Source organism: Piliocolobus tephrosceles, chromosome 13 (genome assembly GCF_002776525.5).
Source record: "Piliocolobus tephrosceles isolate RC106 chromosome 13, ASM277652v3, whole genome shotgun sequence".
Taxonomy (NCBI): Eukaryota; Metazoa; Chordata; class Mammalia; order Primates; family Cercopithecidae; genus Piliocolobus; species Piliocolobus tephrosceles.
Window position 1 is genome coordinate 61,989,110 of NC_045446.1, and position 19,840 is coordinate 62,008,949.

Below are 19,840 nucleotides of genomic sequence, written 5' to 3' on the forward strand. Positions count from 1 at the left end.
AGATCAAGGAGTAATTCAACTTTCAAGCATTGCTATTTAAGAAATATATTCTGTAAGGCTATAGCTGTCATATAGATAGTGATTCCTCTGATGGATCTAGGAAAGCAAATGAAAACCTCCTGGAAATAATTTACCATCTTGGATGCCATTAAGAATACTGGTGATTCATGGGAGGAGGTCAAAATATCAACATTAACATGAGCTTGGGAGAAGTTGATTCCAGCTCTCTTGTGGGCTTTCAAGACTTCAAGGGAGGAAGTAACTTCAAATGTGACACAAAATAGTATGAGAAGCAGGCCGGGCACGGTGGCTCACACCTGTAATCCCAGAACTTTGGGTGGCTGAGGCGGGTGGATCACTTGAGGCCAGGAGTTTGAGACTAGCCTGGTCAACATGGTGAAACCCATCTCTACTAAAATACAAACAATTAGCCAGGCGTGGTGCTGTGTGTCTGTAATCCCAGCTACTCTGGAGGCTGAGGTGGGAGAATTGCTTGAATCCGGGAGGCAGAGGTTGCAGTGAGCCGAGATCATGCCATCGCACTCCAGCCCTGGGTGACACAGCGAGACTTTGTCTCGGAAAAAAAAAAAAAAAAAAAGAAATAGTAAGAGAACTAGAAATAGAAATGGAACATGAGGATGCGACAGAATTACTGCAATCTCAAGATAAAACCTGAACAGATGAGGAGTTGCTTCTTATAGATGAGCAAAGTGGTTTCTTGAGATGAAATCTACTCCTGGTGAAGATGCTGTGAACATTATTGAAATGATAAAAAAAGATTTAGACTATGACATAAACTTAGTTGATAAAGCAGTGGCTGGATTCAGGAGAATTGATTCAAATTTTGAAAGAAACTGTACTGTGGTTAAAATGCTATCAAACAGCATCACATGCTACAGAGAACTCTTTCATGAAAGGAAGAGTAGATTGATGTGGCAAACTTAACGGTCTTATTTTACAAAATTGCCATGGCCAGCCCAACCTTCAGCAATAACCACCCTGATCTGTCAGCAGCTATCAACACTGAGGCAAGATTCTCCACTAGCAAAAAGATTATGACTTGCTGGCCAGGCGCGGTGGCTCAAGCGTATAATCCCAGCACTTTGGGAGGCCGAGGCAGGCGGATCACGAGGTCAGGAGATCGAAACCATCCTGGCTAACACGGTGATACCTTGTCTCTATTAAAAATGCAAAAAATTAGCCGGGCGTGGTGGCAGGCACCTGTAGTCCCAGCCATTCGGGAGGCTGAGGCAGGAGAATAATGTGAACCCAGGAGGCGGAGCTTGCAGTGAGCCAAGATCGCGCCACTGCACTCCAGCCTGGGCAACAGTGCGAGACTTGCTGAAGGTTCAGATAATTGTTGGCTTATATACACTGAAAAACCAAAAAATGTGTGTGACTTGCTTTATTGTCATGATCTGGAACCAAATCTGGAACATCTCCAAGGTATGCCTATATTGTGTTGTACAGGGAGAAAAGCAGGGGAACAAATGAAACTGCAGAACACACATGTAAAGATATAACTTTGTTTAAGGGAATAATGACAGAGAAACTACATGGGAGCTTTGGGACTTACAGTGCTCAGAGGAAAAGTCTGATAAAAGCTACAGTCACCCAGTAACTTAGAAATAAAGTACGAAGTTAAGTTTGGATCCAAGAATAATGTATTTATGGCTAAAGAGCAAATGGTCCAAAAGTTTTGTGTATACTGTATCCAAGGCTCACTCATTTGCTTATTCCTCGTGTGAGAGAGAGGAGTTTACTCTTACCTGTAAGAAAGGGTATCAAGCCCACTGATACTTGTATTTGTGTGTGTGTGTGTATGTGTGTGTGTGTCTATGCCTCAAATAAGCACCAGCTTCTTAACCAGAAACCTGCAAAGGAAGGCAAACATTAAATCCTCACTCCACCATCATATATACCTTGTTCAGCACAGAGCTCACAAGGGCTGAGGGAACCACCACAGAGTCATCTAAGGAGTCCAGAGAAGAACGCACCCGTAGAAAGGCCAGGCCAAAGGACTGATGACGCATGAAGGGTTGGGAGCAGGTCAGGCGAAGTCGATCCCATAACTCTCCTGAGGCTGGAGCCAGGAAATCAACTCAAGAGAAAAAGAGAAAGAAAATAAGGGGGGAATGAAAATGCATAAATGGGAGACAAAGAGGATGAAAAGGTCAATACTAAGGAAAGGAGCTACAGAGAGTAACCTCCAACAAAAGGAAGAAGGAGGTCTTCAGTAAATGTCCCCTTAGGCTTGGGTGCTCAGGGTATGGTAATGCCAAGCAGGCCAGTCAGGGCATTCTCATATCCAGTCCCTTGCCTTCTCGTCATCAATCCTCTGTCACAGTTCCGCACCATTCTCAGCATGAATTCTATTCCTTCTCCAGGGACCTCATCAATATCTCATTTTAAGAAGTTACCTGCAGAGTGAGGGCCCAGTGGATTACCTGAGATATATATCAACCCTTCCTGGATCATAAGACTTCAACCTCCCTCACATCACCACGTGCTCTACATGCTCACAGTATCACATTCCGATATCACAAACCCTCCACATCTTTAGTTCCTAACACTGTCTAGTCAGTACCTCACTTCCTCCAGATCATATGCCCCTCCAATGTCAGTCTTCCTTTACAACATTACAAATACTTCCAACTTAAAAACAGACAAATCCTTATGAGACTGTACATTCCTAGAGGCTAGGAATCAGATCTTATGTTTTTTCTGTAGTGCCTAGTGAACAGAGATTTGTATAAACAGAATTCAGTAAACATTATGCACTATATAACTATAACCACTATGTAGCCTTCCATCACTTACATAAACATCTATCCTACATCCACACTTATACCCACACAAACTTATTATTGTTATTATTTTTTGAGACAGAGTTTCATTCTTGTCGCCCAGGCTGGAGTGCAATGGCACAATCTCGGCTCACTGCAACCTTTGCCTCCCAGGTTCAAGCAATTCTTCTGCCTCAGCCTCCTCAATAGCTGGGATTACAGGCGCTTACCACCATGCCTGGCTAATTTTTGTATTTTTAGTAGAGATGGGAATTCACCATGTTGGCCAGGCTGGTCTTGACCTCCTGACCTCAGATGATCCACCCACCCTGATCTCCCAAAGTGCTGGGATTACAGGCGTGAGCCACCGCGTCCGGCCACAAAAATAATCAACAAGTGTGTGTGTTCTATACATTGGGCCCTACCGAACCACAAGTTATGTATAAATATAAATAGTTCATAAATCTCCATCTCTCCAGCTAGCATGCATCCTCAGCACACAGATCTCACACACAAGCACACCATTCCTTAACCACCCTTTGCCCCCAACAGATATAACTAAGCCCCTGCACAGGCTCCCTCTCACAGTCTACACCTAATAGCACTCACAGCCCTCTTTAGTACTGCAACTCTGTTTCTCATAAAGACCACCCCCATCTTTTCTGCTTTTGCCCTCTTTACCATCTTTAAACATGCGGACCCTGGAGTGGTTCTTCCCCTGCTTTGAATCAGTTAGAGACATTAGTATGGTTGCAGGGAGCAGGGTGACGAAAGCTCTGTCCGGGGGCCAGGAAGAACGGCCCACATCAATTTGCAGGAATGCACAGCCACAGTTACCTGGGGACAAAAGGTTGAGAGAAGGTTAAGAGGGATGAGACAACTGAAGACAAAGGAATAGGGTGGAAGGAGGACACTCCTCTACTTCACAGCTAGTTGAAAGCCAGAAAGGTTTATCGATATGTGGAGTCCCATAGGGAGCCAGTAACTGGAGTGGAATGAGACTCCAGTCCACTAAATACCAATGTCACACATTCACCATGTTCCTTCCAGCCAGAACCCTTCCCCTGATTAAAGAGACTTGTTGCTTCTCTGTCCTCTGGCCCTGGTGGAGAGCGCTAAATTCTCTTTTAATTCCTTGCTAGGGAGCCTGACATCTCTCTGTCCTGACGAAACAGACCAGTGGACTTGACAGTTCCAGATTCCAGAGAATTCTAAGGTCAATCTTCTCAATCCATAAACTCCTATTCAGCCTTCTTGGATTATCCTTGCACAGTTAATCTCTCCAGCATCCTCCTGACACTGATATTTACAGGTGTATGCAGGTTCTATTTGTTGGGATTTATTTTTATTTTTTGTGAGACAGGGTCTCATTGTTGCCCAGGCTGGAGTGCAGTGGCATTATCACAGCTCACTGCAGCCTCAACCTCCTGGGCTCAGGTGATCCTCCCACCTCAGCTTCTCATGTAACTGGGACTACAGGTGTGCACGATCACACCTGGCTAATTTTTGAACTTTTGGTAGAGACGGGATTTTGCCATGTTGCCCAGGCTGATCTCAAACTCCTGGGTTCAAGGGATCCTCCTGCCTTGGCCTCCCAAAGTGTTGCGATTACAGGCATGAGCCATTGTGCCTGGCTGGGATTTATAATTACCTCAGTGTCCTAAGGTTTTACCCAAACCACTAAGATCAAAGCATGGTAGTTATGTTGCATAATTTGAGGAGCACCATTCACATTGTATTCTACGTGAATAGAGCCCTTGGAGTTCTCCACACAGATCTGCTCCAAGGGCAAGGGCCACATTTCCCTTTGACACCCAGGTAAAACTTATTCCATAAAGACTGAATGAATGAACTGAGACACGCTAGTGGAGTAGTTAGAGGGGACTATCATTCCTGTGTTCTTCCTCAGAGGTTCCTAGGCCACAGAGAACTCACCCACATCAATGTAGCCAATGGGCACTGCCCTCTCCAGCTGTAATTCTACTTTCAGTTGCCCACTCTTGTCCTGAGGGCAGCTGAGCCAAGGTCTCCTTGGATTATCTGGGTTTAGCAAGTTCTGTACAGGATACCTGGGATCCTAAGTAAGAGAGGAGGAGAAAATCAGGAATCTCACTGAGCCCAAGGGAAAAAGGATGCCCACAAATGAGGGGTCCCTAAAACTCCAAACCGTCCCAGTCATCCTAACATGATAGAAAAGGCACTAGATGGGAGGCCATAGGAATTCTATTATCATGTGCCAAGTGGTTTGCAGATATCATTTTTCTCTATCTCATTTACCAGATGACCTCCTTTAATCTTCATAACAATTCTTAGGTGGTTACTATTATTACTTCCAAATTAACAGATCAGTACTGAAGCTGAGAGGTTCAGAAACTTACTGAAGGCCATAGGCTCAATAACCAAGCAAAGCAGAATTCCCAGGTTTCTGAAAGCAGAGCTCTTTTTTTTTTTTTTTCAAGACAAGAGTCTCACTCTGTCACCCAGGCTGGAGTGCAGTGACACAATCTCGACTCAATGCAACCTCCGCCTCCCGAATTTAAGCAATTCTCTGCCTCAGCCTCCTGAGTAGCTGGGATTACAGGTGCTCACCACCATGACCGGCTAATTTTTTTGTATTTTTCGTAGAGATGGGGTTTCACCATTTTGGCCAGGCTGTTCTTGAACTCCTGGGCTCAAGCAATCTGCTCGCCTCAGCCTCCCAAAGTGCTGGGATTATAGGCGTGAGCCACCACGCCCTGCCAAAAGCAGAGCTTTTTTTTTTTTTTTGAGACAGTCTCACTCTGTTGCCCAGGCTGGAGTGCAGCGGCGTGATCTCAGCTCACTGCAAGCTCCACCTCCCAGGTTCATGCCATTCTCCTGCCTCAGTCTCCCCAGTAGCTGGGACTACAGGCGCCCACCACCACACCTGGCTAATTTTTTTGGTACTTTTAGTAGAGATGGGGTTTCACATGTTAGCCAGGATGGTCTCAATCTCCTGACCTTGTGATCTGCCTGCCTCGGCCTCCCAAAGTGCTGGGATTACGGGCGTGAGACACTGTGCCTGGCCCAAAAGCAGAGCTCTTAACCACCATGATATGCTATTTCATTTATAAGATTTTTTTTTTTTTTGAGCTGGAGTCTCGCTCTTGTTGCCTAGGCTGGAGTGCAATGGCGTGATCTCCACTCACTGCAACCTCCGCCTCCCGGGTTCAAGTAATTCTCCTGCTTCAGCCTCCCGAGTAGCTACGATTACAGGCATGTACCACCACACCTGGCTAATTTTGTATTTTTAGTAGAGATGGGGTTTCTCCATGTTGGTCAGGCTGGTCTCGAACTCCCGACCTCAGGTGATCTGCCCACCTGGGCCTCCCAAAGTGCTGGGATTACAGGCGTGAGCCACCGAGCCCAGCCAAGATGTTTTCAAGGACATTTATTTATCTTTATAGTTATTCTGTGGGATAAGAAAGTCAAAGATTTTTATTCTAAGTTTATAACTGATGCTTAAAGTGATTAATCAAAATCAATAATAATGATACTGAGATATAAATTATGAGTTCTAACCTAAAGTCAGATATTTTTTGGTTGACAGATCTTGAGTAAACTACTTTCTCTCTGGGTCTAAATTTCTTTCCTTCTGTAATCCTAGCTACTTGGGGGCCAAGGCAGGAGAATCGCTTGAGCCTGGGAGGCGGAAGTTGCAGTCAGCCGAGACTGGGCCACTGTACTCCAGCCTGGGCGACAGAGTGAGACCCTATCTCAAACAAACAAACAAACAAACAAACAAATTTCTTCTTCTTCTTCTTCTTTTTTTTTTTTCAGAGACAGGGTCTTGCCCTGGATGGAGTGCAGTAATACAATCATGGCTCGCTGCAGCCTCAAATCCCTGCGAGGATCACTTGAGTGATCCCCCTTCCTCTGCCTCCTGAGTGAGTAGCTGGGACTACAGGTGTATGCCACTGCACCTAGTTAATTTGTATTTTTAATTGAGACAGGGTCGTGCTCATTGCCCAGGGTACAGTGCAGTGGCACAATCGCAGCTCACTGTAGCCTTAACTTCCCAGGCTCAGGAACCTCCCACCTCAGTCTCCTGAGGAGGTGGGACTACAGGTGCATGCCACCACACCCGACTAACTTTTGTATTTTTTGTAGAGATAGGGCTTCACCATATTTCCCAGGCTGGTCTTGAACTCCTGGGCTCAAGCAATCTGCTCGCCTCAGCCTCCCAAAGTGCTGGGATTATAGCTGTGAGCCACCGCACCTGGCTATTTAAAATTTTTTGTAGAGATGGGATCTTGTTACATTGCTCAGGTTGGTCTCCAACCCCGGCCTCAAGCTATCCTTCCACCTCAACCTCCCAAAGTGTTGGGATTACAGGTATGAGCCCTGTAATCTAAATGTCTTCATCCATAAGTGAAAGAGAAAGACCAGACTCATGGTTTTCAACCTTTTCTGTTTTAGCAATAAAACCCTTTTAACTGAAATCTTACACTGGTGTGTGTGTGTGTGTGTGTGTGCACGCGCACATGTGCATGTTTTTTGGATAAATAAAAGGAGAGCTCTGGTTAGAGCACAGGTAGGGAGGACTAGAGACATACTTGTCCCCCTCTCCCTTTCAACTTCCAGAAGTGGGTCTCTCTACAGAGTACAGCTGGAAACACGAAGTTTGAAACTAGCTAATGTTCTCTAGCATTTTATAAGGCTAAAAGTCTATGAAGCAGTCGGGCGTGGTGGCTCACGCCTGTAATCTCAGCACTCTGGGAGGCCAAGGCAGGAAGATCATGAGGTCAGGAGTTTGAGACCAGCCTGGCCAATGTAGTGAAACCCTATCTCTACTAAAAATACAGAAATTAGCTGGGCATGGTGGCATGTGCCTATAGTCCCGGCTACTCAGGAGACTGAGGCAGGAGAATCAATTGAACTCAGGAGGCGGAGGTTGTGGAGAGCCAAGATCACACCACTGCACTCCAGCCTGGGCAACAGAGCGAGATTCCGTCTAAAAAAAATAAAAAGTCTATGAAGCAAATTGTTTAGCCTGACCATGCAGGTAAGGGTAAGTGTAATACTATTTTTCTTAGAATAGGGGTTAATATATTAGTTCCTAAAGATCCTCTAAGGATCTTTTTTCTTTTTTTTGATACAAGGTCTTGCTCTGTCACCCAGGCAGGAGTGCAGTGGCACAATCATGGCTCACTGTTAGCCTCAACCTCCTGGGCTCAAGTAATTCTCCCACCATGGCTTCCTGAGTAGCCGGGTCCATAGGCACATGCTCTCACACAGGGCTAATTTTTAATTTTTTGTGGAAACGGGATCTCCCTGTGTTGTTCAGGCTGGTCTGGAAGTCTTGGGCTCAAGAGATCCTCCTGCCTTAGGCTCCCAAAGTGCTGGAATTACAGGCATGAGTCCCATGCCTGGTCTAAGGATCTCCCTGAAATGTGTGGGGATGTTTTTGACTGTCACAATGACTAAGACGCCTGGGGGCCAGGGATGCTAAATATCTCATCATGCAAATGATATTGCTACAAAATACAGACTTATGGCCCCAAATGTCAATGGCACCCCTTGAGAAAGACCAGGATAACAGAAGAGGAAGAGGGGAAGTAGGAGTAAATAGAGCAGTGACAGGAAAGGAAAGGGTGGGAAGTCCCTAAGAATCACCACATCAGATGAGGCCTGGTCTCAGGGCCTAGAATCTAGCTCTAATTGTGATACTGTAGAACTTTCAGGAAGGAGGCTGAGATCACACTTGATGGTGGTGGTGATATCCTCACAAGTCTGGGATTACCTCACGTGCTCTGCCCTGTTCTCAATGATAGAATGATCAAACTCCCGTTCTGAGGATCCTGGTGCAGTTTCTGGTCTTACAGCTTTGCCAGTGCCCTTCAAACTGGGTGGAATCCTGAGGGTGCTGTTTTGTGTACTTTCAACTTCTGAGAACACTTCCTTTGCGTTTCCTGCACTTCTGTGGGAACAACCTGAGGGCAAGAGCTGTTTCTTCTCTTAGACTCTGAACTCACAATGTCTCTTCTGTTAGATTGGGAGTTTCCTGAAAGTGGAGCCAAGACTCCTGTTTTTTCATTCCTTTCGGTTATCAAGAAAACAAATCATGCCTGCTGATTAATATACCTGAGAAGAAAATGATACCACATGGCTGATCTTCACAGGAGCCATGGTGGCCGAGCAGCTGTTTCAAGTACAAGGCAAAAATGCTTCCTCCCAAGATTTCTTCTGTCACTACTTTGGCACTGACTATGTGCTAGCTTCCAGAAAAGCAAGAATCCTCATATCACTCCTGAAAAAGAGAACAGAAGAAAAACAAACTAGCCGTGCCTGTGATAACAGAAGTTATTTGTAGCAGTCAGTTCATTTCTCTCTCTTTTTTTTTTTTTTCTGGGACAGAGTCTTGCTCTGTCACCCAGGCTGGAGTGCAGTCGTGCGATCCTGGCTCACTGCAAGCTTTGCCTCCCAGGTTTATGCCATTCTCCTGCCTCAGCCTCTCAAGTAGCCAGGATTACAGGCACATGCCACCACGCCCGGCTACTTTTTTATATTTTAAGTAGAGACGGAGTTTCACTGTGTTAGCCAGGATGGTCTCGATTTCCTGACCTCGTGATCCACCAGCCTCAGCCTCCCAAAGTGTTGAGATCACAGGTGTGAGCCACTGCACCCGGCCGAGTTAGTCCATGACCAACATGGGCCTGGTGGGAGTGGTGGCAGGGAGTAGGTTCGGATCAGCTGATGAGGCTCCAAAAAACACAAAATAACTCGAATGCAACCAGAAGGCAACACAGCAGCAAGTGCAAAATAATATATTAAGATGTTAATGTTGGATTTGTATATACATGAGCTCTCAAGGGCATGAATTGTGCCTTAAATTGTACACCTTTATATCACTAGAGCCTAGTACATGGTAAGGATAGGCAACAAATGTTCAACAAAATATATGACACAACTCTTTTTTTCTTCTTCTCCTAAAATGAATCTTCCTACATTTAGCTTTTCATGAAGTTATTCCTCTACTAGACATCTTCAATGACGTGCTGATTTATGCAAAACCCTTGGTAAGCTGGGTGTGGTGGCATGTGCTTATAGTCCTAACTACTCAGGAGACTGAGGCAGGAAGATCACTAGGGCCCAGGAGTTGGAGGCTGCAGTGAGCCATGATGGTGCCACTGTATTCCAGCCTGGGTGACAGAGTGAGACCCTAACTCTAAAAAAAAAAGTTCACAAAGGCCGGGCGCGGTGGCTCAAGCCTGTAATCCCAGCACTTTGGGAGGCTGAGACGGGCGGATCACGAGGTCAGGAGATCGAGACCATCCTGGCTAACATGGTGAAACCCCGTCTCTACTAAAAAATACAAAAAAAACTAGCCGGGCGAAGTGGCAGGCACCTGTAGTCCCAGCTACTCGGCAGGCTGAGGCAGGAGAATGGCATAAAAAAACCGAACCCGGGAGGCGGAGCTTGCAGTGAGCCGAGATCGCGCCACTGCATTCCAGCCTGGGTGACAGAGCAAGACTCCGCCTCAAAAAAAAAAAAAAAAAAAAGTTCACATGGGTATTTGCACTTCGTGTTTTGCTAAACATTTTAGGTAAATTTTTAAATATATGCAAAAACACACATATTAGTATAATGAACTCATACATCCATCATCTTGCTTCAACAATTCCTTGCTGAGAGGAGTTTTAAAGTTGTCTGAATGTCTTTAGGTGGAATATCTTCAAATATTTATCCCTATTTTATTCATGTTTGTTACCCATCTGGCTCCTGAAAATACGAGTCCATGACTCTTGATATACTCCTGGCCATAATGGTCTTTTGTTTACCCTCCCCACCAAAAGTTTTTTTCCCTTTTCTCCAAGATTTTGCTCATGCCATTGCCTATGCTTGGAATGTTCTTTCTCTTTCCCATTTACCAAATCTAATGCATCTTTGGTGCTCAGATGTCACCTCTCCTCTGCTGAAACAGCTTAAGGTGACAGCTGCATCCTGTCAATCCTCACTTAGCCTTTAACAGAGTGCATCATATTACAATTATATGGGTATGTCTTCTTTGTCCCTTGACAAATTGTAAGCTTCTGGGGGACAGGTTTCATGTCTGATTCATTTCTGTGTACCCAATGTAAAAGGGAGAATATAGTTCCTGATTTGCAAATGTCTGTTGAACGAATGACCATAAAAATTGTGCTCCAAAGGGCTCACGGTCACAAAGCATTCAAAGTGGGGTAGATTGTAGCAATAGCACTAACAAACTCTTAGTGAATGCCATCTAAACATCAAGCACTCCTCACAGGCCACAGCCAATATGGGGCTAAGGCTTCAAAGACAGAAAAATGAAGAATGAGTCCTGAGTCTCCTCTCTAGGGCTCAGATTAATTAAAGCTCACTATTCCCATTACGGGAACTCACTGGGCACACAAATATCTTTCCTTCTTTCTGCTAGATTTCGGAGATATAAAAATAATAAAAATAAGTAAGACATAGCCTCTGTTTTGAAGAACCTCACAGTATATTTTTGTGATTTGATGCGAAAAACTCCACCATCTCTTAGCATCAACGAACACTCAGGCCAGGCATGGTGGCTCACGCCTGTAATCCCAGCACATTGGGAAGCTGAGGACGGTGGATATCTTAAGCCCAGGAGTTCAAGATCAGCCTGGACAACATGGCGAAATCCCATCTCTACAAAAAAAAAAAAAAAAAAAATTAGCCAGATGTGGTGGCGTGTGCCTGGAGCCCAAGCTACTCAGGAGGCTGAGGCAGGAGGATTGCTTGAGCTTGGGAGGCAGAGGTTGCAGTGAGCTGAGATCGCACCATCACACTCCAGCCTAGGAGACAGTGAAACCCTCTCTCAAAAATAAATAAATACACAAATAAATAAACACTCTTGGTTTGGCAATTCCGACAATCAAACTGCTTGTAGTTCTCACAAGATTAAGTTCTTTGAGAACTCCTTCCCTTACAAAAACTGTTGCTGCCATTTTTTGGTAATTACTTGTTTACCCTGTGTGCCTCCTCACTAAGTAGTAAGCTCTTTGAGGATGTGGATTTTTGTCATGTTCATGATCTTCTACACTTCAGAGCAGCATCATGATTCTGTCAGAAGCAATAAAGTAATAAATGATGTTCAGGAAATTGGTTGACAATGAGAAGAAAAATAAAAGTAGATCCCTACCTCACGACATATTTAAAAAATTATACCTAGGCTGGGCATGGTGGCTCATACCTGTAATCCCAGCATTTTGGGAGGTCGAGGTGGGTGGATCACTTGAGGTCAGGAGTTTGACACCAGCCTGGCCAACACGGTGAAACCCTATTTCTACGCCAAATACAAAAATTAGCTGGTTGTGGTGGCACATGCCTGTAATCCCAGCTACTAGGGAGGCGGAAGCAGGAGAATTGCTTGAACCTGGGAGGCAAAGGTTGCAGTGAGCCAAGATCACCCCTCTGCACTCCAGCGTGGGTAACAAAGTGAGATTCTGTCTCAAAAAATGAAATAAAATAAAACAAAATAAAATAAAGACAAATAATTATACCTAAAAGGCTGGGTACAGTGGCTCACACCTGTAATCTCATCACTTTGGGAGGCAGAGGCTCAGGAGGATTGCTTGAACCCAGGAGTTGAAGACCAGCAACATAGTGGGACCTGATCTCTACAAAATATTTTAAAATATCAGCCAGGTGTGGTGGCACATGCCTATAGTCCCAGGTACTCAGAAGGCTGAGGTGGGAGAATTGCTTGAGCCTGGGAGATGGAGACTACAGTGAGCAGTTATCACGCCACTGCAGTCCACCTGGGTGACAGAGCCAGACCCTGTATCACTCAGGTTGGGCACAGTGGTTCACACCTGTAATCCCAGCACTTTGGGAGGCCGAGGCAGGTGGATCACTTGAGGTCAGGAGTTTGAGACCATGGCCAATATGGCGAAACCCCGTCTCTACTAAAAATACAAAAATTATCCGGGTGTGGTGGCGCGTCCATAGTCCCAGTTACTCAGGAGACTGAGACACAGAATCGTCTGAACCTAGGAGGCGGAGGCTGCAGGGAGCCCAGATTGAACCACTGCATTCCAGCCTTGGTAACAGAGCAAGACACCGTCTCAAAGAAAAAAAAAAAGCACTTGGATTAAAAAACAAAATGAAACACAATACAATACTGTATAGTCACAGCTACACATAAGTTTTAAAAATGGATTGGGAGAACACAAGCTAATTCTAATCCATAATAGTTGCTTCTGGAGAAGATGAGAGGGTAATGGGCTTGAGAGTAGAAAAAACAGGTAAGTTTAACTTTTATTGTATTACCTAGCTTTTAAGAAATGAGTAAGCAAATAAATCATAAGGCCAATAGTCAATTTAGGGTGATGGGTGTACAGTGTTTATAACATTCTCCGTATTAAGTTTCACAAAATAAAAATAATTATTTTTATTTTAAGTACATGAGATGTCTGTAGATGATGTAAATAATTCCCTCTAATTTTCTGTTGGTCCCAATATAAAGCTGACTTTTCTAGACGTTCTGTGGACTCACAGGCCATCCTAGTTCCGTTCACCAGACAGATCCAGGCGGACGCCCAGAGGCGTGTGAACTGGGGCTACAGGTTTGCAAGGTATCGAGTTCACATGCTGCTGAAAAATCAGTTACGAAGGCATACGTAGGGGTGGGGCAGTATGGTGTACAAAAAGGAGGGTATGGCAGGAGCGGGGGCCGCAGGAACTGGGTTAGAAAAGTGTGCAGAGATGTATGAATTGGCATGACAGCCTAACTAAGACGCGGAATGTGGGGGCCGTGGAGGTCCCGCAAGGCTCTTCAGCTCTCAGTTTCTGGAGCTCAACCTACCTCTGCTTTCACTGTTCATCGGGAACAGGCTGCTCTGTTCATTTCCTTGATGGCCACCCCTCCTCCCTCTCGGCCACTCCCCTCCCCATCAACAAATCCCAAAGCCCCTCACCCGGGACCGTGGACCTCGCGGAGCCACCGTTGCCTCAGATCGTGGACCACCAACCTATTCTCCCGCCAATTCGGCCCTCTAACCTTCGCCTTCTGACCCCGAGAGCTACTCTTCCGCCTTTCGTAGCACAGGAATGCGTTCTGGGCCTCAAGAAGCTGCTGTTTTTGAAAATGACTCCTACCGAGGCAAGACGGCAGGTGCTGCAGCCAGGAAAATACATTTGCGTGTGTTTTAATGTTTATTTTCACTCACTACAACTCTTTCTCGTGGAGGGAGCGGAATTCAAACTTCCGTGTCAGCCTCAGTGCAGTTTGGGAAACGTAGTTCCTAGTACCCACGTCTCGCTCCTTGGAGGCCAGACTGAGGGAGCGTCGCGAAAGTTGCCCGTTTAGGAACTCTCCTATTTGGCTCTCTAAAGGGAAGAATTGGTTAAATAGTTCCACTGAAAATAATGCGATTCAAATTTCTCATTTTCCACGAACGCTCCCTTGCTGAAGCTTGCAAGGGCTCGGGACTCCTCTCTCCTTGATCCTGAAACGTGCAGCAGGTAGATAACCTCCTGATCCCTGACAGTCTCCGCCTGTTTTTGATGCCCCGCCCCCTCTGCTGGAGTCCGAGCCGCCGATTGGCTAGAAGCACTTGAACGGCGGAAGCAGCTGGCTCGCGCGGGGACTGCGGTGAGGGGGCGAGCCGTGAAGATGGCGGCAGTGGTGGAGGTGGAGGTTGGAGGTGGTGCTGCTGGGGAACGGGAGCTGGATGAGGTAAGCGGAGTTGAGAGACGAGGAGAGACTCAGCCTGAGACTGAGGGGAGGGGCAGTGAGGTATCGGAAGGTGGGGGTCTTAGGAGAGACGGGAAAGATCCTGAGAGGGAAGGAGCTGACTAGGGGGCGGGTGCGTGGAGAGGGAAGTCAGAGGCACTACTGACTTGCGGACTCCGAGGCGGCCTTGGGAGTAGAAGACTTGCATTAGCTTCAAGGTTGGAGATGGAGGACAGAGGGAGAGGTCGGAGGGGTGAGGGTGTTAAGATTTTGTAAATACTAGCTGGGGGTCTTAGGGTAGGACCGAAGGGCTAAGAGGTAGTTTGAGTTGGAGGGGCGTGAATTTCTTCAGGGGCTTCCTCTGTGGGCGAGGACCCTGTCTAAGCCTAGGATGGGGGTTGGGGACACAGACCTGGAAAGAGTGCTAATCCACTAGTAGTATAACTTTGAGTTATCTTAAAGTTAGAAATGTTTTGTTTATCCTTACATTCTAAGATTTTGTATCTAGTGTACGCTCAGTAAAGTTTTCGTCAACGAATGAAGGAACAAGTGGATGAATAAATGATTGTATGCCGGAATTCATGCATTTATTCACTTAATAAACATTATGACTTTTGCTCTGGATCCTGGGCCAGGTGCTAGGGAGACAAGGGGCCCCTCCGTTGAAGAGCCCACAATCTAGTGGTGGGAGACAGACAAGAATAGTCATTGCATTAAAGATATAATGGTGGCACTGAGAAGTGTGTAACAGTTCAGCTGCGGATAGGGAAGGCTTCCCGGAGTTGCTGAGTTTTAAACAATAAATAAGTGTCTCTCTCTCTCCTTCTAGACTTATGAGTTCCTTGAAGGTGAGCTCCTTGAGATTGTATGTTCCCTTTACCTATCTAATAGGCTTTTAAAGACTGGGATATTAAATTACCAGTGGTCCTTGAAGGAATCACTAGGAGAAAGGAGATGTTGAGTGTGAAAGGAGTGAAGGGACAGGGCAGAGAAGCAGAGAGAGAGGTGAAAAAGGAAAATGAAAAGATTCTGAAGCCAGAGGCATTGAGATCTAGTGGTGTTTGTGATCCTGCACATGCCAGCATATGGACAGAGACATCACAGGAGTAGGAGGAAGGGGATTGGTTGTCAGAGATAAAACCAGGGAGATCTCTGAGGGGTCAGAATCTTAGAGGCCCCTTGCTGTGTGTTGGGTGTGGGAAGAGTGGGGAGGATTGGGGATGATTGAAGATGAGATTCAGAGAAAGGAAGAAGTGGACTTGGGAAGCACTAAGACTTGCCTGGTCGTGGGATGAGTTGGAGGAGTTGGGTTACCTGATTGAGATCATTAAGATGGGAGGAAGGGACTGAGAAATTGGCAGGTGATCACAGCAGGGGAGTTTTTAAAGAAGTGTTGTAGTCTTCTACCTCCCAATCACTAGAGACTATAGGTGTTTGGATACTGGTTGGTTGGTTAGGTGAAGTGGTTGTGGAAATGACCTGTAAGACCCCTTCTGGCTTTTACATTTCTGTGATTACAGTTGGCTGTGGTTCAATGAGATATATTTGAAGACACTTTGGAAAGAGTAGATACTGCATTGAAGTTCTTATTTATGGTTTGTTAGTCATGGGCTCTCCCTTGAGACAATTATATATATCTCAAAGCTTTAGTTATGTATGTCAGGGTTCATTGAGATAAAGAGCAGAAGTTTTGGCAGAGGAGAAAATACCATTTTCTTTCCTTCCTTCCTTCCTTTTTTTTTTTTTGAGATGGAGTTTTGCTCTTGTTGCCCAGGCTGGAGTGCAGTGGTGCAATCTTGGCTCACCACAACCTCTGCCTTCTGGGTTCAAACAATTCTCCTGCCTCAGCCTCCTGAGTAGCTGGAATTACAGGCATGCACCACCATGCCCGGCTAATTTTTTGTATTTTTATTAGAGACAGGGTTTTTCCATGTTGGTCAGGCTGGCCTTGAACTCCCGACCTCAGGTGATCCGCCCGCCTCGGCCTCCCAGATGTGCTGGGATTACAGGTGTGAGCCACTGTGCCCAGCTAAGCAAATAACATTTTCATTAAGACATTTTTGATTTTTGTTTCTTAGCTTTTCTTTATTGTTTTAAGGACTTAAGAGCTTCTAGTAGTATAATAGACTTTACAAAGTGTCATGCATAGAAGTTAACTTTATATGAAACCACTAGCATTCATCCCAGAAACCTTGTTACTTATTTCATTTCCTGAGAAAAAGTATAATCTGTTGTCCGGAAATTCCGTGTGGACTGGTTCTATCTTTTTTGTTGTTGTGTGTTTGAGAAAGTAAGCTCTGAGAAGCAGGAACTGTCATCCCTTCAAGCTCCAAAAATAACAGAGGTCTGGTCTGGCAGACCTTAGTTTGTATTCAAGTTTCTACTAATGTCTCCCCAGCTGTTTCTTTGCAGCCTTGGCTTGTGAAAGAGAAGGTGAAATCCGTCTTTAATATGTAATTATGGGGTCTACCATGTGTCTTGCGCTGAGAATTCAAAGATGAGTAAGACAGGAGCTTTACCAATTTACAGTTGAGTGAAGAGACATGCAAATAGCATATTATAATATTAGATAATTGCTGTAATGGAGGCATGTAGCAAATGCAGTGGGGCACAAGAGATCAAGCGCTTGAGTCGACTGGGGGAGTCTTTACGACAGAGATGGGTTTGAGCTGAAAAAGGTTGGGTTTACAAAAGAGCAGTGGTTTACATGTGGCGTTAATGTTGCCCCCTCTGTAGCACTTTCTGTTTGATTGATAGACTCTAATGTGGAGCTGAGATTATAATTGGGTAATGGGTAGCCTGGCTAAGATGGAGCTGTTGTACTTTTTTATTTCTTGGGAAAGAATGTACACACTGTGTACATTCAGGATGTTATACCTATGTTTTCCAATTTTAGATGCCATTAGCATGATACATGGTCTGTAATAGCATTCATTCATATTCCTTTTCTCTTTTTTTGTCTGGTTTCATTAATATTTTCTCTAGAAATTGAGACGTAATTTAGGCTTTCCTAATGGTTTCTTCTTTTGGAGAGAGAAATAGAAAAGAAGGTTTAGGAAAAGAGCTACCAGTAGAAAAGGCTACTGTTTCTTCAGCTCTTACCATACACCAGCCTCTGTTTACCTGCATCATCTCATTTATTACTAACAGTAGGCCTGTGAATTAGATGGAGTTAACCCCATTTTATAAATGAGACTGAGGCTAGAGAGGCTAAGGAACTTTCCTAGGATTCCACAGTTTGTGAGTAGGGAAGTACAGCTTATGATCCAGGCCTGCCTATGCTATATGGAGCTTAGCCCATTCTATGCTGAGCACCTGGGTTCCGTTTGTGCTCTAGGGGGTGGGTACTTTAAAATTGTATAGTCTTAATCATCTCATGTGTAAAAATGGATACCATATATTTGATAAGTGGCTGTGATTCAAAAGAGCATTTTGAATTTCACATTTGTGAGGAAAGTTTTATTAGTATTCCCTATTTGTGATTGAGGAAGCTGAAGTTCAGAGGATTTGAGATATGCCAAAGGTCTTGAGACTACCAAGTGGTGTCACAAAGATTTAAACCCACGTTTCCAGATTCCAGAGTGTTTGTTTCCCTTCATTCTAAAGACCCAAACTCTTTTCTTTGTATAAAAGTTCCATTTTCAAAGCATAAAGCAGCATTTCATCCCTGAGGGGATCAAAATGAGGGTTAACCAAAAGAATATTGATTTTTCTATACAGATCCTTTAACTCACTGATAACTGGATTCTGCTGAACCCCTGTTCAGGAGGAATGATTAGCCTATTGGTAGTTAGGGATAAGAGAAATGGGCCTAGCCAGCTTAGGTCAGGTGTTAAACTGGCCATGATGACTGCTTAAGCTCAGTTCTGTCTCTCAGTCTCTCAGCCTGGCAAAGTACAGCATGCTTGAGATGCTAGTAGGATAAGATGTGGGTACCAGTTAGGTGGCCCAAAGGCCAATCTACTCCTGGAGCTAGTGATTTCCTCCTCAAAGGGGAGGCTAACCAACCTCTGAGAGGAAATAGATGCACCCTTTGGGCACAGAAAGCTAACTTGGGAATTAAGGTAGAAAAGCACTTCAATACCCAATAGGGCCAGCCAGGGCATTGCCTGGCTAGTGACTGTGAATCTGGATGTGTCCACTCCCAAGTCCTATTTATCTGCCAGAATGATGTGAAATCATGCAGATTCAGTGAGGAGTTTCCAGCTCAAGCCAGAGTTCAAAGCAGGTATCCCAGCCTGCAGCTAACTTGAGGTATTAATATTATTGCCTCAGGTGAATAATTTACCTCTCTTTGGCCCTGTTTTACTCTTGTTAAAAGAGGAGATTGGACTAGATTGGTGGTTTTTAAACCTTTATTTAGTCATGAATCCTTTTATTCAAACAAAATCTCACTCTGAAGCCTTGTGGTCCTTGAATGGATTCAACAGAACCCCTAAGGTGCTTGAAGCCACCCTTTGAAAACCAAGGATTTTTCTGTTATAGTCCACTGATTGGGTCAGCCCACTCTTTAAATTAAAAAAAATTTTTTTTGATTTTTTTGAGATGGAGTCTCGCTCTGTCGCCAAGGCTGGAGTGCGGTGGCGCGATCTCGGCTCACTGCAAGCTCCGCCTCCTGGGTTTACGCCATTCTCCTGCCTCAGCCTTCCTAGCAGCTGGGACTACAGGTGCCCGCCACCACGCCCAGCTAATTTTTTGTATTTTTAGTAGAGACGGGGTTTCACCGTGTTAGCCAGGATGGCCTTGATCTCCTGACCTCGTGATCCGCCCGTCTCGGCCTCCCAAAGTGCTGAAATTACAGGTGTGAGCCCCCACGCCCAGCCTGGGTGACCCCACTTTGTGTTCCCTCAGCCCACTTGTACTTTGCCTAGGGCAGCCCCACCAAGCATTATAAAATTGTCTGCCTTCCCCACTAGACTGTAAGCTTCGTGAGAGAGCAGAGTCCAAGTGTATCTTGCTCACCATTGTTTTCTCTTCACTCAGCATGTTTCTGGCATACAGTAGGCACCCAATAAGTATTTGATAATCATTATTTTTGATTAGTAGTATGATAGCTACCATTAGTGGATGTTTGTGATATGCCAGCTCTTCTGCCTAATGGTATATGCTTTTTTATTAAATGTTTATGACATCCCTATGAGAATTGAATTATTAGATGAAATCGTCTCCAGCTCTTTCTGGCTCTAGCACTCTATGTACTGTTTCTAATTACTGCCAGGCTTTGTTGGTGCTGTCCAGTCTGCCTAGAATACCTTTCTTTTCCTTTATTGCCTTTTGAAATTCCACCTGCCCCTTAAAGTTCTAGCTCCCTTGGCTTCTTGGACTGTTCTGATCTACACTGATACCTTTTCCCCTTGCCTTTTATGGTTTT

The 19,840-nt window shown here is 45.1% G+C and overlaps 2 protein-coding genes across 8 annotated transcripts in view; one reads left to right on the forward strand and one right to left on the reverse strand.

The window, feature by feature from the left end:
* Positions 1-14,000, reverse strand: part of LOC116418402 (short transient receptor potential channel 2) — a 28,774-nt gene extending 14,774 nt beyond the window's left edge. For 2 of the 7 annotated variants that reach the window (XM_031933861.1, XM_031933855.1), the window contains exons 1-5: positions 13,712-14,000; positions 8,889-9,054; positions 4,722-4,863; positions 3,468-3,623; positions 1,923-2,101 (exon numbers count right to left, since the gene is read on the reverse strand). In XM_031933861.1, the coding sequence (XP_031789721.1) occupies positions 1,923-2,101; positions 3,468-3,623; positions 4,722-4,863; positions 8,889-8,933 (522 nt within the window). In that variant the 5' untranslated portion in view covers positions 8,934-9,054; positions 13,712-14,000. Of the gene's footprint in view, positions 1-1,922; positions 2,102-3,467; positions 3,624-4,721; positions 4,864-8,888; positions 9,055-11,265; positions 11,442-13,599; positions 13,670-13,711 lie in introns of those variants that run through there. The other 5 variants (XM_031933856.1, XM_031933857.1, XM_031933860.1 and 2 more) reach the window with 5 other exon arrangements.
* Positions 14,001-14,327: 327 nt separating this feature from the next.
* Positions 14,328-19,840, forward strand: part of RNF121 (ring finger protein 121) — a 66,278-nt gene continuing 60,765 nt past the window's right edge. Inside the window, exon 1 of the mRNA XM_023209551.2 lies at positions 14,328-14,472. Coding sequence (XP_023065319.1) covers positions 14,410-14,472 — 63 coding nt within the window. The 5' untranslated portion in view covers positions 14,328-14,409. The remainder of the gene's footprint in view (positions 14,473-19,840) is intronic.